The sequence below is a fragment of the Ictalurus punctatus genome, chromosome 1 (genome assembly GCF_001660625.3).
Source record: "Ictalurus punctatus breed USDA103 chromosome 1, Coco_2.0, whole genome shotgun sequence".
NCBI classification, from domain to species: domain Eukaryota; kingdom Metazoa; phylum Chordata; class Actinopteri; order Siluriformes; family Ictaluridae; genus Ictalurus; species Ictalurus punctatus.
The window spans coordinates 10,051,532-10,067,391 of NC_030416.2; the positions used below are offsets into that span (position 1 = coordinate 10,051,532).

The 15,860-nt window shown below is 38.8% G+C and overlaps 1 protein-coding gene across 6 annotated transcripts in view; it reads right to left on the minus strand.

The window, feature by feature from the left end:
• The window catches only part of LOC108266079 (magnetosome-associated protein MamJ), a 94,573-nt gene that overhangs the window by 64,354 nt on the left and 14,359 nt on the right, over positions 1-15,860 (minus strand). Inside the window, exons 1-2 of one of the 6 annotated variants that reach the window (XM_053680414.1) lie at positions 11,534-11,615; positions 3,131-5,009 (exon numbers count right to left, since the gene is read on the minus strand). The exons of 1 other annotated variant lie outside the window; for it this stretch is intronic. In XM_053680414.1, the coding sequence (XP_053536389.1) occupies positions 3,809-5,009; positions 11,534-11,541 (1,209 nt within the window). In that variant the 5' untranslated portion in view covers positions 11,542-11,615 and the 3' untranslated portion in view covers positions 3,131-3,808. Of the gene's footprint in view, positions 1-3,130; positions 5,010-11,533; positions 11,666-15,860 lie in introns of those variants that run through there. 4 more of the 6 variants (XR_006982417.2, XR_008396478.1, XR_008396476.1 and 1 more) reach the window with 4 other exon arrangements.

Below are 15,860 nucleotides of genomic sequence, written 5' to 3' on the forward strand. Positions count from 1 at the left end.
AGTTTTATTTATTTAATGTACTAATATGGAGTACATCTAACTTAAATGCTAGTTGAGCCAACTTAGATTGCAGTTGAATTAAGAAGTTGAGATGACTTAAGTTTTCCTAACTACATTTTATAAGTTACAATTACTTTTTTATTTGTTAAGTGAACTTTTCTATTGAAGTTCACAAAGCTCAAAAAAATTACAAATGGAAAAAGGCCACTTCATATATTAAGTTGAGTAACCCAAAATTTTTTTACAGTGTGATTTTTACACTGTTCCTCCCACATTGTGGCATGACTTGTGTCCTGTGAGGGTGACTCATGCAGGTGAGCTCATGCAGAACTCCCTCATCTCTGAATGGCTGTTTGAGATCTGGTGATTCTTAACTGTTGCTTTTCAGTTGTTGCGTCAAGAGTGCAAGTGATTCATTGATTGATATAACCCAGATATAACAACAAGTATAAAAATTTTTACTGTTTGTGTTTATATTTAGAAAGCTTCTATAAAATCCAAATTGTTAGGATGACGTCCTTATCCTCAGTGTTGCAGCAGCTATAAAGTGTACTGAATTTGGGAGAGCTGCATCTTTGTGTGTGTGTGTGTCTGTGTGTGGGTGTGTGTGTGTGTGTGTGTGTGTGTGCGTATTAGTGGATGAGTAAAGAGCCCATTATCTGCTATTATGGTTCTTCTATTACAACATGTTGGTTGTACAAAAACAAACTTAATACAAAGCCATTCATTCACATGGAACCAATGTTCAAATCTAAATCAAGTAAAGTTAATGAACCGGTTTTTCCAGTGTACAAAACAACCAAACCAAAGAAAGTACAAAAGTTAATGTTAATTAATGGCAAAGTTAATGGAAATTGCAATTGGGGGCCACAATTAAGGTTTACATTTTTCTACCACTAGAAGTTCCTGCAAAAAATACTTGGTAAATCACATTCTCTGCATAGAAATTTGTCTTGCACCATGCACGCACAAAACCATGCATAAGTTGATAAATTAGACGCTGGTCCGTAACATAGGCTATCAAAGATGTGGTCTAATCAAAGTTAATTTGTGATAGTCATATTAATATGAGTTCATTACCATCAATCAATTAATTAATGGCTCATGGAAGCAGTAACTGGTGCTAAATTAATAAACTCTCCCTCTAAACCCATTGTGCAAAAGAGTCTTCCAGGACATTACAGGTGCAACTCAAAAAATTAGAATATCGTGTAAAAGTTCTTTTTTTCCCGTAATTTAATTCAAAAAGTGCAACTTTCATATATTCTTTATTCAGTACACATAAAGTTAAATATTTCAAGCCTTTTTTTTAACTTTAATCTTGATGATTACGGCTTACAGCTCATGGAAATGAGATACTGGAAAAACCCAGTACCTCAAAGCTATTAGAATAAAGAATTAATAATACAGAAATGTCGACCTGAGAAGAGCTCTAATCAGATAATTAACTCAAAACACCTGCAAAGGTTTCCCGGTCCTTTAATCTCTCAGTCTGGTTCAGTGCACACACTTCTCAGATGAAAGTAAATGTTGCATTTCATTTGGAAATCAAGGTCCCCGAGTCTGGAGGAAGAGTGGAGAGACACAGGGTCCAAGTTGCTTGGAGTCCAGTGTGAAGTTTCCACCGTCGGTGATGATTTGGGTTGCCATGTCGTCTGCTGGTGTCGGTCCACTGTGTTTTCTCAAGTCGAGAGTCGATGTAGCGTCTACCAGGAGATTTTAGAGCACTTCATGCTTCCATCTGCTGACGTGCTTTATGCAGATGCTGATTTCCTTTTCCAGCAGGACTGTGCACCTGCCCACAGTGCCAAAACTACTAGTAACTGGTTTACTGACCATGGTATTATTGTGCTTGATTGGCCAGCCGACTCGCCTGACTCGAACCCCATTAGAGAATCTATGAGAGACACCAGACCCGACAATACAGACGAGCCGAAGGCCGCTATCAAAGCGACCTGGGCTTCCAGAACACCTTAGCAGTGCCACAGGCTGAGTGCCTCCACGCCACGCCGCACTGATGCAGCAACTCGCGCAAAAGGATTAAAGCCCCGACCGAGTATTGAGTGCATAAATTAACATACTACTTTTCAGAAGGTCGACATTACTGTATTATAAATTCTTCATTGTAATATTTTGAGATACTGGATTTTTGATTTCCATGAGCTGCAAGCTGTAATCATCAAAATTTGATTAAAAAAGTGAAATATTTCACTTTATGTGTAATGAATCTAGAATATATGTAAGTTCCTTTTTTTTATTTATATTACTGGGATTTTTTTGAGATGCACCTGTAAGCTGATGAATTGGAATGTATGATAGAATAATGAGAATACAGCTTACCATAGTTTATTCACTCATAGTGAGAAAGAACTGAACTGAACCTAAGTTCAGTAATCGGAAAAAAGAATGATTCACCAGCAGAATGAATTGAATCAGCACGGTCATTTTCATAGTTTGTCACTGGACTTACAGACAGCAGAGGAATATGGCCTAAATATCAGAATGGCACATAAGTGACAATGACAAATGTGTAGCAGTACGCAGCCACATAAAATTAATTGATTATTTAATGAATTTTTAATGAAAATCCTGGGCTTTACGAATTTGCAGTTTTTCATAAGTATTTCTTTTTTCTTTTTTTTTTCTTTTTTTTACCTAGCCTGCTAGGTTTAAATGTTATAATTTTATTGTGGCAGTTGTATATAACATTTTGCCATCAAAAATGCTTTAGTTGTGCTGTCTGTTTTTGACAAAGGGGGCCCTCTAGTGCCCAAATCGTGGTAAGAAGAAAACACACAATTTCTGCCAAGAAGAAAACACACAATATGCTTGCCTAAAGTGTGTAAGTAAAACAGTTTAGACTGAATTTAACTGTGTGTGTGTGTGTGTGTGTGTGTGTGTGTGTGTGTGTGTGTGTGTGTGTGTGTGTGTGTGTGTGTGTGCGGTGTGTGTGTCTGTGTGTGGGTGTCTCAGCTTTAGTTGTACTGCTGAATGTGATGATGTTCCCGATGCTGTCTACACCTGTCCCTGAGCATCAGTGCACACCACTGGATGATGGCCAAGCTCGCTGTGACCTGCCGTCTTCCATCATGACAGAAATATCTGACCCCACCTGCCACATCGATTGGAATATTGATGTAATTGCCTGATCAACTCTGTACCTTTAGATTCATCCTAAATGTCATGTTCATAAAACATCCTGCTCTTGGATTAGGCCAATCAGACTAAAACGTACCTAAAAGTGGCTTAGTTAGGATCTGTGATCATCTATTTAGCTGACTTAACGTAGAGATGGCACAATCCTATAACAGCAAAAAACTGAACAGCAAAGAATTGGATTTTTATTTTTTTTTTTTATTTTATTTTTTTTGTACCTGGAAATGTTTACATATATAAAGACTCGGTTGTATTTTTTATTTATTTATTTATTTTGTTAGGACTGACTTTTAATCTATTCATACTTTATAATTACTTGTTTATTACTTATTAATTACCTATACCGTGGTCTGTCTGAATACTGAATACTCAGTTCTGATTGGCTGGAAGGTGCAGTCAAACAACAGGGACAGTGCCCTCCACTAATACTGGCACCCTTAGTAAATATGAGCAAAGAAAGCTGTGAAAAAAAAACTCTACTCTCATGGATATCAAACAATTGCAAACAAAACAAGTTTATCAAAATAAAAATAAAAACTTTGTTAAATATAGGTGTGCAATAATTATTTGCACCTCGGACAGGAACTTGGCTTGGGAGGCCGTCTCTTCGACGTCGGACAGTAACTTGGCTTGAGAAGTCGTCTCTTCGACCTCAACAGTAACTTGGCTTGAGAGGCCGTCTCGTCACCCTCGGACAGGAACTTGACTTTATGCTCGAGCTCTGCTGTGGAACTGGGGAGAAGGTCACCATGTTGACCTCCGACTGAGGCTTTGGAGTTGAGACTACCTCGTGGTTCAAGAGCTGGAACTCTGGGGAGGAGGTCACCATGTTGACCTTCAACTGGGGCTCTGGAGCTGAAGTCACCACATTGACTTCAAACAAGTGTTCAGCCTGTGAGACCACCTCATAGGTCTCATGCTGAAACTCTGGGGAGGAGGTCATCATGTTGACCTCCAACTGGGGTTCTGGTGCTGAGACTACCTCGTGGGTCTCAGGTTCGAGCTCTGCAGATGAGGTCGCCACGTTGATGTCCAACTGGGGTTCTAGAGCTGAGACTACTTTGTGGGTCTCGTGCTGGAGCTCTGCAGGTGAGACCACCTTGTGGCTCTCAGATTGGAGCCCTGGAGATGAGATTGGCAGGTTGACCTCTGGCTGGAGCTCTGTAGATGAGACCACCTCATGGATCTCATGCTGGAGCTCTGGGGAGGAGGCTGCTACGTTGAGCTCCGGCTGGAGCTCAGCAGGTGAGACCACCTCATGGGTCTCAGGTTGGAGCTCTGCAGATGAAGTCGCCACGTTGACCTCCGGCTGGAGTTCTGCGGATGAGACCATCTCGTGGGTCTCAGGTTGGAGTTCTGGGGAGGAAGTCGCGACGTTGACCTCCAGCTGGAGCTCGGCAGGTGACACCACCTCATGGATCTCAGATTGGAGCTCTGGATAGGAGGTCGCCATGATGACCTCCGGCTGGAGCTTGGCAAGTGAGACCACCTCGTGGGTCTCAGGTTGCAGCTCTGCCCTTGCTCTCTTGTGGAGCCGTTTGTGGGTACGCAACTCCTTCATGAATAGTTCCGCAAATTGAGTTACATTGCTGAGGGCACAGGACCCTGACCTGGCCAGATACTCTGCCCAATCACGGTTCTTGCCATAAAGCTGGGACACAATGAACCCGAGCCACTGCCTCTTGTCTGGCCTGGGGACATTTGGCAATGGAACATGAACTGCCTGGGGTAGCCGCCCAATCCATAATTCGGGTCCGGGAGTTCTATGTCCATCCACTGGGGAAACTGGACTGACATGAATGGTGGCCAGACATTTCCATGTACACTGGTGTGATTCTCTCCCCGCTCTCCTGCTGCATCCATAGTAGGCAAAGTATTATTTCTCGTAATTCATGTAATGGAGGTAGGACAGATACAAATGCAGATAAGAGTTTTATTATATGAGAGACAGGCAGACAAATCCAAATCTTGAAACATAGACGTGGTCATAAACAGGCAGTAGGTCAGACGTTCGACAAACAGGCATAAACGAGACAAAACAAGAATCGAGAATAAGGGCGAGAACAAGATCAAAACAATAACACGTAACGAGAAACAAATGCTTGGCATACGGAAACTCACGTAATACTTCACGACGTACAAGATATACGAGGGGTTTAAATAACAAACGTAATCGGGGTGAAAAACAAAACAGCTGAGACTAATGATGACACATACGGGAAACAACCAATGACAATACAGGGGCGGAGACAGAAGATAAACCATAACAAATGCACGTGTCAAAAGTAAAAATGTCAGTGTCACTGAAAACCCAAAAGCGTGCGCTTGCTTTGAGCTTGCGCTTTGAACTCGCACATCGAACTTGCGGCTCGGGTTTCCAAGCACACTGCATGCTACAGCGCTTGCTCGAAGGGAGATCTTGATGGATAAAACGTGTTAGTGTTGTAAACTTTTGTTGATTATAGAGCTTATTTTTTTGCAATAATCCATAAGCCTATGTGAAAATCCTATTGGGTTTTTGTCGAGGGAACCATTGTGACGCTAACTTCCAGGTTCCAGTACAAAATGACGTCATCCCTGCGTCACCGCTCTATTGGGTGATTTATCTGCGTCTCTCCTCCTGTAAACACTGTTACTGCCTTTTCTGCATACGCCTGAATTGTTTTCATTTGGTTGCATATCGTTATATTGGATTTCATATTTTCATTCGGTTGATGACATTTTTATTTTTACTCATCCTATATTTTGGGTACAATTGAATTTATATTTTGCTTCTACGAGATGATGCACTTTAAGGACCAGTGTAATTTGATGCAAAGATTTGTACATTAGCAGGAATGTAGCACAACACAGGTGAAAGCAGCGGTCTGTTTATCTAAATGTGAAAGTGCAATAAAAATATGCTGTCCCTAAAATCAATGAATAATCATGATAAATAATCATGATCTCAATATTGATCAAAATAATGATCATTTTGGCCATAATTTGTTACGCCACCGCCGGCAGATGGTACTGAGGCGCGGTTGCTATGCGGCTCACGTGACTCTTTGTTGTCATTCGCTACCTGCCTGAGTTCTAGTTTCTGTTCGAGGATGTCCTTGATTTAACCCAGGTGTCTTTGGTTTAGACCAATCATGTTAGTTATTTAAACGCCTCGTGTTGCTGCGCACATCGCGTGGCATTAACCTAAACTCGACTGAATCGACCCACACGATTCGGTACTGGACTAAGAGAGACAAAGCTAAAGAGTTGCAGCAAAGCAACACCAAGCCAAGCAAGTTGTGTGTTCATGCCATGCCATAGTTGTGCGTTCATGTCAAGCCATAGTTAAGTGTTCATGCCGTGCCTCAGTTAAGAGTGTTCATGCCATGCCTAAGTTAGATGAGGGTTTCCTAGCTTAGTTTAAGGAATGTTCATGTCTTAATTTAAGGAACGTTCATGTCTTAGTTGAAGGAGGGTTCATGTCTTGGATTAAAGAACGTTCATGTATTAGTTTAAGGAGTGTTCAGGCCTTAGTTCAATAAGTGTTTCCATTCCATATCCTGTGTTTGAGTTTCAAATAAAGACTTCCCTCCTGCGCTTACTTCCTGTCCAAGTCTCGTTCCATAACAAATTGTGCAGCCCTACTCAGACATCTGGCAAGACCTTCAGTTTGCAAACACTGTCTTTCTTCTCATGATCACAAATTCACAGCAAAATTTTTCTGGACTGCAATACAATTCATGTTACTAATTTCACTGATCTACTAGATCAAGGTTAATGGAATTTCTTCCAAGTTGTGTGTATATTACTCAGCTGCAGACTGTAATAATACGTTCACGTAATGTGATCCTACACACACAGCTGCTATTTCGAGAAAGCTTCTGTCTACATTTTTTAACCCCGTCCTTCCTTTTTTCCTTCTTTTGATTTCTTCATCAGAACACCCCAGTGGTCAAATATGCCAATGGAGAGCTTGATTATAAATACCCAGTCATCGCTGCTACAATGGAATCAGTCACAGTCGATGGGTGTAATGGCTCCCTGGTCTGTGACTTCTCCTGCCCTAAAACTGGCGTATGTCATTTATTTATCATTTATCAATAATTCAAATGCCCCAACACATAGTACTAGCAATACTGTCCTAGTACATAATTTGTCATCATTATGATCTTTGTTAGCATTTTATAACAGCTACAGACATCTAATAAATGTCAGTAATGTAGTTCTTTACACGTACATAGCTGCTTTTGGCTTTCTGTATTGAGTTTGATTGTTTCCTTTGTATTGCAGGTGACCAAGTCACTTCCATTTTCATGTGAGTTTTTTTTTAAAGCAGAGCATTTCCAATCTCAAAATGCTGTTGAATGTGAGACTACAGTTAATCCTGTCGATTTTCGTGTATGAAAGCAGATGACATCAATTTTGTGCATCAGGTTTAAGCTACATGGACATGAATGCGAAAACATTTAAGAATCAAAAGAAAATCTAAAATAAGCTCCACTGATTACATTTATAATAAATAAATTTGAATTTTTTAAAGATTTTTAATAAACCCAAATTAGCCTTCCCTGACGCAAAGGCATGAAAAAAATTCAACTAAACTAAAAAAAAAAAAAAAAAACAACTAAAAAAATGAAAAGTAAGTTTTTTAATCAGTCCCTCCAGGATTTCGTGATTGCAGAAATTAATGCAAAATCAAGCAAAGTCGACAATATTTGGAGGAGCTTTTTCAAAATTACCCCAGATGTTCTGCCGATTTGGGCCAAGACGCATCATGTGACATCATCATAACGCGCATTCAGCCAAAGCCTACTTCAATTCATGTGCATTGAACATGAGTACAGCGAAAAAGTCTCATTTACCAACAAACATCACTGTGAAAGACCATGCAAAAACAATTTCGTGCAATTGCAATTTTGCCAATTCAAGTAGTTTTCCGCACAAAAAGCACAAAAAACTCCACAAGTTGCATCACAAATTTTGACAATAGAAGCTGCAGCAATTACAAAAACACTCCACGAAATACTGTACAAACTGTTTCATAGGAAAACGAGCATACACCTTTGTGGATTATGGAGGAAGACAGTAGGAGGGGATTTACAGTAAAACCTGCTGTACTTACAAAACCATTTAAGTGCAAGTCAGAGCCCTATATTGTCATGTGCACAGAAGTACAATGAAATTCTACTTGCATGTCAATCCTCAAAGATACACACAGCAACACAGAGTGTGTTTAGATACAGGCACGTACGTGCATTAATCGGGAGCTGCTTCCTGTTTGTTTTCCACCAGATAGGTGGAGCATTTCCTGCACTTATTCTGAACAAACGGATGCACAGAGGAAAATGAAATGCAAAATTTAATTATCAACTATTTTAAAAAAGTAAACACTGGTATGTCTGTTGTCTAATGGGAGCACATGACTGTTTTTTTTCATAGATAAATGCTACACATACACAAGTCCTAAAATTCTGAATTTTTAATGCAAAATAAATTCAACTACTACTGTATTTTTTATATTGTATAAATGTGTTTACAAAATAATTTTTTTATAATGCATGAGCAAAATATACTACAGTATCTGTAGCATTATGTCACGATAGTGCCAAAGTCACGCTGAACTACACTTCCCATCAGCCCCAGCATGTCACATGCCTAACTATACTATCACCTGTTTCATCCTGATGAGCACCTCTATATAAGCCAAAGTCACGCTGAACTACACTTCCCATCAGCCCCAGCATGTCACATGCCTAACTATACTATCACCTGTTTCATCCTGATGAGCACCTCTATATAAGCCAAAGTCACGCTGAACTACACTTCCCATCAGCCCCAGCATGTCACATGCCTAACTATACTATCACCTGTTTCATCCTGATGAGCACCTCTATATAAGCCAAAGTCACGCTGAACTACACTTCCCATCAGCCCCAGCATGTCACATGCCTAACTATACTATCACCTGTTTCATCCTGATGAGCACCTCTATATAAGCTCTAGTTTGTCAGCGTCCCACCATCAAGCTTTTGTTGTTGCATTTGTGTGTACTATAGTTTTGTTCATAATCTGCATGCTTTTGTCCTGTCTTGTCCTGTCTGTTTAGGTTTATGGTTCTTGTTTTCACACTTTAAGTTGTTTTTGCACTTTATACATCTGCTGCCTCTACAAATCCCTGACACATTACTTTTTACACTAAAGGAGCCATGTTTTAGCAAGTGTTTACTCAATGTTTCAGGATCAGTATTGGAAAAGAAAATGTAATATTGTAGTATCTGTAGTAAACATGCTCACACTTGCCTTGACAAAACACAGAGCAGCTAGGGCTATCGGAAAATTCAGTTTCAAACACGTGACGGGCGTTGCCTAATGAGAGCTTAAATTTAAAAAAAAAAAAAAAAAAAAAAAAAAAACTCCATTGTTTTGCAGTTATTTGCAGCCGACAACCATGCAGGATATTCAACACAGCATAAATGTGTCTGTCATACCTTTAAATATTAACCTCTCAAGAGGTTCTCCGTGCTCATCTAAATATTAACCACTCAAATTTGCTTTGCTGTTGACTCCCACTCATTTCCAGCATGTTTTGTGACTAGTGTGTTCATGCTTGCAGGTCAGAATGATGCCCACCGTTCAACATCCAAAGGTACAGTAATACTTGACATTGACCTGCCGTTACAGTTCAGAGCACACCTGAGTGTACTGAAAGCCAAGCTCAACTGATTAAACAGGTGGAATCGGTTGTGGCTCCTGCTTGCTTGGAATGAAAACCTGCACCCACACCAGCCCTTTCCTGATAAGATGGGACACCCCTGGTTTATACAGTAGTAACCTGTTTTGTTTTTAAGCCCTTCCAGCCCTGCAGATCCCTTGCTCTGCAAAATGTAATAACCTGCTGATCAGCATCAGGGGAAGTGAAATATTCTAACACAGCAAACAAATTTCCTGTTTTACTGGATTAGATGCAAAGCAAGGTTATTATTGTTAACGAAAACAACAAAAACTATCAGTGTAAAAAAAAAAAGGCATTCTTGTGAACTGAAATAAAAATACAAATGTGAGTTTACAAATAAACAAAAACTAAACCACAACTATAATGTCCACCTGCAATAAGAATGATAACTAAATCGAATTTCCGATAATAGAACTTACGATTTCGTATTTTAAATGTTGGGTAGTCTGACTTAAGAACAGAGGTTGAACAGAGTGGATCCATCATTCAGTACGTTTACATGGACAACAATAATCCGATCTCAACCCGATTAAGACGATACTCTGATTAAGAAACTACTTGGTAAAAAGTGATTATTGATTACGTTAATCCGGCTAAAGTCATACTCGAAGTAAACACAAATCAAATTAATCAAGCGGTTTGGGACGCAGCCGTGCTCTCGTTTGCCGGAAAACGGTTGAGCGCTGCCGTGTGTGATCGTGTCCTGTCGCAAAATGCGGTGAAAACTCCCACACGACGTTAATAGTGTGATTAATGTGTTACACATGTTATACGTCGATAATGCGACTAAAACAGGAGTACTCCACACGTCTTAAATTCCATTTGTGTTTACTTCGAGTATGACTTTAGTCGGATTAAGGTCATCGATAATCGCTGTTTACATGCTAGTTTATTAATCAGAGTATTGGTTAATATTTTGATTATTGTTGTCCATGTAAACGTACTAACTGTTACATAAAGCTATTACAAAAACACCACCCACGGAGTTATAGCAAAAACGAAGAAAACGTGCACTTTCCCCACGGTCCCTTACTTACAGTTCCGCCTAGAGTGAGCATTCTCGGCATAACGTACATTGCGAACGGCTTTAGCGGACCAGTGCTCATTATATCGAGCGAAAATAATGAAAACGAAGCTTGTGAAACAATATTAGCTTTGTCCTTTTAGCGGTAATACTGTTTAGTATCACCGAAAACAAAATGAACTTGACTCCTCTTATAAGAACTCCTTGGTACAGCAGTGGTTTAGTAGCAGTGGAGCACTAACGCCGGAATATGCAGCCTCTGGCAAGTAAACATGATTTGATATTTGTAAATACATTTACAAAAATCAAGGCTTTTACCATGATGTTAAATAATGTAAATAATGTAACCAAAACTGTTTCTTCACCGTTAAATCTAGCCTAAGTGAAGTACAAACTATAACCCTGCTGCAAAGTATTAGTGTAGACCTTCTGTAAGCATCCACAACCTTACCAACCCTGGTCCCTGCACACTTAGTTTGTGTTGGAGCAGTGAAGTGTGCAGGAGAGGAGATACTCCAGGACCAGCTGGGGTAATAGACTGCTCAGACAGTGTTATATAGAAAGAAATACTTGTTGATGCATCAAAAATAAAAAATAAAAAAAAGATCAAATGCACGTTCAAAAAAGTTGATTCCTACCTTGGCATTTGCAGGGGTCGTGTCCACTGTCAACAAACAACTAACACAGGAAACCTACACCCCTACAGACATATCAGTTGCATGCAACTGTGCATAACAGCTCTGCAGAAGGCGGGGTTGTGCTGAAAGCTTGCACGAGTTTTTAAACAATAACAAAACAAGCGTATGTGGCTTTTATGCATCTCTACAGGAATTGATTGTAAGTGCTCATCTTCTAGGGTGAACTTTAGTTCTGTAATAATGATGTTGAAGTTCTACCAGGAGTCTTTTCTTTTAGTGTTTTTTTTTTTGTTGTTGTTGTTGTTTGTGCAAATTAGGAAATGTTTTCATCCCTTTCTCCTTTATAAAGATCATATTGTAAAAGGATCTTCCTAGATTTGAAGAGGTTTTCTCGTTTGTCAGGCATTTCAGTGGGTAGTGACGTGTCGTTCATGAACGATTCGTTCAGTTTGAAGAATCTTTAATATGACTCGGGAACAGCGAGTTGACTCAGAGAGTGATTCACTCATTTTTGAGCGCGCATGTGCTGCAGCATCCACATAGGTTCTGTACAGAAAGTAGAAATGATTAGTTCACGTCTCGAGTCTTCAGATTCGGAGTCGTTCATTCTTCCGGTGACCACCCCACTGGGGTCGCACTAGGCTTTAAGAAATATGTATTTTTGTGGCTTTTTTATTTTTTTTTTACTTTTATGCAGAGATTTATACATTCAGAAACAGCTGTATAACACTACATGAAATTTAATATTTGAAAAACCATAATAGGTGCACTTTAAAGTAAACCACTTGTTTGTTTGTTTTTTAAGGATCCTCCGGTGCTTCCATATATACACCCCTCTACAATAAGTATACAAGTGTGTGCATGTGTCAAGAGCATCATTACATTATCTTGTAATTCTGTGTATATGGAAGAAAATATGAATATTCATTTTCAAATTTCCTTCCTTCCAGTGTTGCTGATTACTGGGATCACTAACATCATCCTTCTCACTGTTTAAGGTATGCATGTCGTCAGGGCCAGAGTTGGACCTATTTTGAGCCCAAGTCCAGACCTTTTTTTCTTTTTTCATGGTGGAAGAACTTGGATAAATTAAGTGATAGTTCAGTTCTTACTATCCCGCTTCATAGCTTCCTTTATGAAAGGATTATCACTCGCAGTAAGAGTAAATGGCAAACACACTATACAGTAGACTTACAGAGAATGAGTTTTTTCATTGTATGTCAGTCACTTGTGGTTGGTTCCATCCTTGCTGTGATGAACCTATGCTATGGGACGTTTTGGAGGGTGCTGAGGATGATGATACGTTTTCAATTATATTTCTGTTTGTACTATGTGCTAATGATGTCAGATTCCACTACAAATCGTTCTTTTGAGTCGATTCTTAGGAAGTAACCGGTTGAGCGGATACACAAACTCGAACTGAATCGAACTTTAGTTCTGGGTTGATGACGCAAGACGCACAGCCGAAGTAGCACGCTCCGAGGCATGTCCGACTCCAAAAGAACCGAATGAGCAGATTCAACTAACTGTCGAAGTTTGAATTATTTAAAACTATTTGCAAACTAAGGTCTCGAGAATTTGAAGTAGGCGTTTTACTCGATGATGTTACAATTTCTACAATTTAATATATTTGTTTTCCAGTTGTGAACATGGGATTTTTATGTTTCATTAGGCTTAATGGATGCCGTTGTTGTGATGGACATTTGAAGAAATCTGATTTTCTTCCATTTATGTATCAACAACAACGTAGTAGCCTTTGTAACGACAAGCCAGTGTGTATGCCATGAGCCTGAGACACAGTTTGAGATTAATGAGTTATTCTTTCTATATAATTTAGACATGTAGAACATATCTGCATTTGTGCATCAGTGTCTGTAATGTGTGCTGCAGGTGCAAAACTTCAATGTAGGAAACTTGTAAAAGATGTAGGCTACTCGATATTGGTCAGTCGTATCCAGCATGAAGGATCAGCGCATGAAACTCATTAACAAACACCATTAACTTAAGTGAATGAAAGGCAATAATCAGCCATACGCCTTCACACAAATGGCTTTATTGACTGGACAAACTTCTTTAACTCAAACTAGAGCACTGTGAAAATGCTGAATTGTATTCTCATGTACACATATAATTTTACACATATAGCTACACATCCTGACATATTTGCGCGCACTGTATGAGTTGTATTGAGTTGCATATGCTCATCTTTTTTCATCTTCACTTGTCTATCGTTTTGCCTATAAGCATATATTCTATTCTGTTTAGATATTTTCATTTATTTGTACATTACATTCTATTCTATATATATATATATATTTATGATAACGGAGCAATTGCAAAGTCTTTACTTTTCATTGTTGATAATATCCTACCAAAACAAGACAAAGCATAATTTGGTCAATTTAGTGAGTTAAAATTAATTAATTAGCAAGTTTAAGTATATTAAAGTAGAAGTATATTAAAGCACAGAACATTTTGGCTTTGCTTGGCACAACACAGTGACAGTTTCTTTTTTGTGTGTTAAGGATCATCACTGGGAAGAAGACTGAGAACTGACACTGACAGGATGAGCACCACTCATATATATATATATATATATGTGTGTGTAATGTCACTCTTCTTTATTAGTAACTGCTGTACACCTGCTCATTTATGCAGTTACCCAATCAGCCAATCATGTGAAAGCAGCACAGTGTATAAAATCATGCAAGTATAGGTTAAGAGCTTCTGTTAATGTTCACATCAAATATCGGAAAGAAGAAAGGGTGATCTCTGTGACTTTAAATTGTGGCATTGTTGTTGCTCCCTGGGATAGGCTTCAGGTTCCCCACAACCCAGTAGGATAACCGATATAGAAAATGTATGGATGGATGGTGGTCAATGTGGTCTTCTGCCTTTTTAGCTCATCAACCTCAAGGTTTGATGTTTTGTGCATGCTAAGTTGCTTTTCTGCTCACCACAGTTATGAAGAGGGATTATATGAGTTACTGGATCCTTCTGGGCAGCTCAAATTAATCTGGCCATTTTCCTCTTGCTTCTCTAATCAATTAGGCGTTTCCACCCACAGAACTATAACTTACTCACTGTTTTTTTTTTTCTTTTTTTTCTCACCATCCTGTGTAAACTCTACAGACTGCTGTGTGTGAAATTCACAGATCAGCAGTTTATGAAATACTCAAACCAGCTCATTTTGCACCAACAACCATGCCACGGTTAAAGTCACAGAGTTCACACTTTTTCCACATAATTGGCTGGTAAGTTAATTGCAGGAATGTGCAGGTGTACAGATGTTCCTAATAAAGTGACTGATAATATAATAAACATGTCTAATAAATATTAATAAAATGCTTTATATGATTTGAAATATATGTTATATATATATATATATATATATATATATATATATATATATATATATATATATATATATATATATATATATATTACAGTATTATATAGCATTGCCATATGGTTTGATAATAAGCTATAATGAGATTTATACTCCTAATATTATTATTATAAAAAATACATATCATACAATTAAAATGTATAATATACAAGTATAATATATAATGTATGTGTATATATATACTCAGCAAAGAAAGAAATGTCCTCTCACATTGCACTGCTTTTATTTCCAGCAGATTTCTTAATGTGTAAATATTTATATTAACATAAACAGAAATGGAATAATGAGTCCCTGAACAAAGGGGGGGTCCATATTAAAAGCAACAGTCAGTATGTGGTGTGTTCACCAGCTGCTTTAAGTACTACAGGGATGAGATGCATCCTCATGGACTGCACCAGATTTGTCCGTTCTTGCTGTGAGATGTTACTCCACTCTTCCACCAAGGCATTCACAAGTTCTCGCTCACATCTGGGGGTCACATGGATACATGTAATTTTCTACTGCAAGGACAATCAGCTGTCCTTCCGTTCTCTCTGTAGCACTGTCTTACATTACAGACATTGCAGTTTATTGCTCTGGCCACATCTGCAGTCCTCTTGCCTCCCTGCAGCAGGTCTATGGCATGTTCACGCAGGTGAGCAGGAACACTAGGCATCTTTCTTCTGGTGTTTTTCAGAGTCAGTACAAAGGTCTCTTTAGTGTCCTAATTTACTGTAACTGTGACCTTAATTGCCTACCGCCTGTAAACTGTTAGCATCTTTAGGACTGTTCCACAGGTGCATGTATAATTGTTTAAGGTTCATTGAACAAGCATGAAAAACAATGTTTAAACTCTTTCCGATTAAGATCTGTAAAGCTTATTTGGATTTTACAAAATTATCTTTAAAATTCAGTCTCAGAAAAAGGGCCATTTCTTTT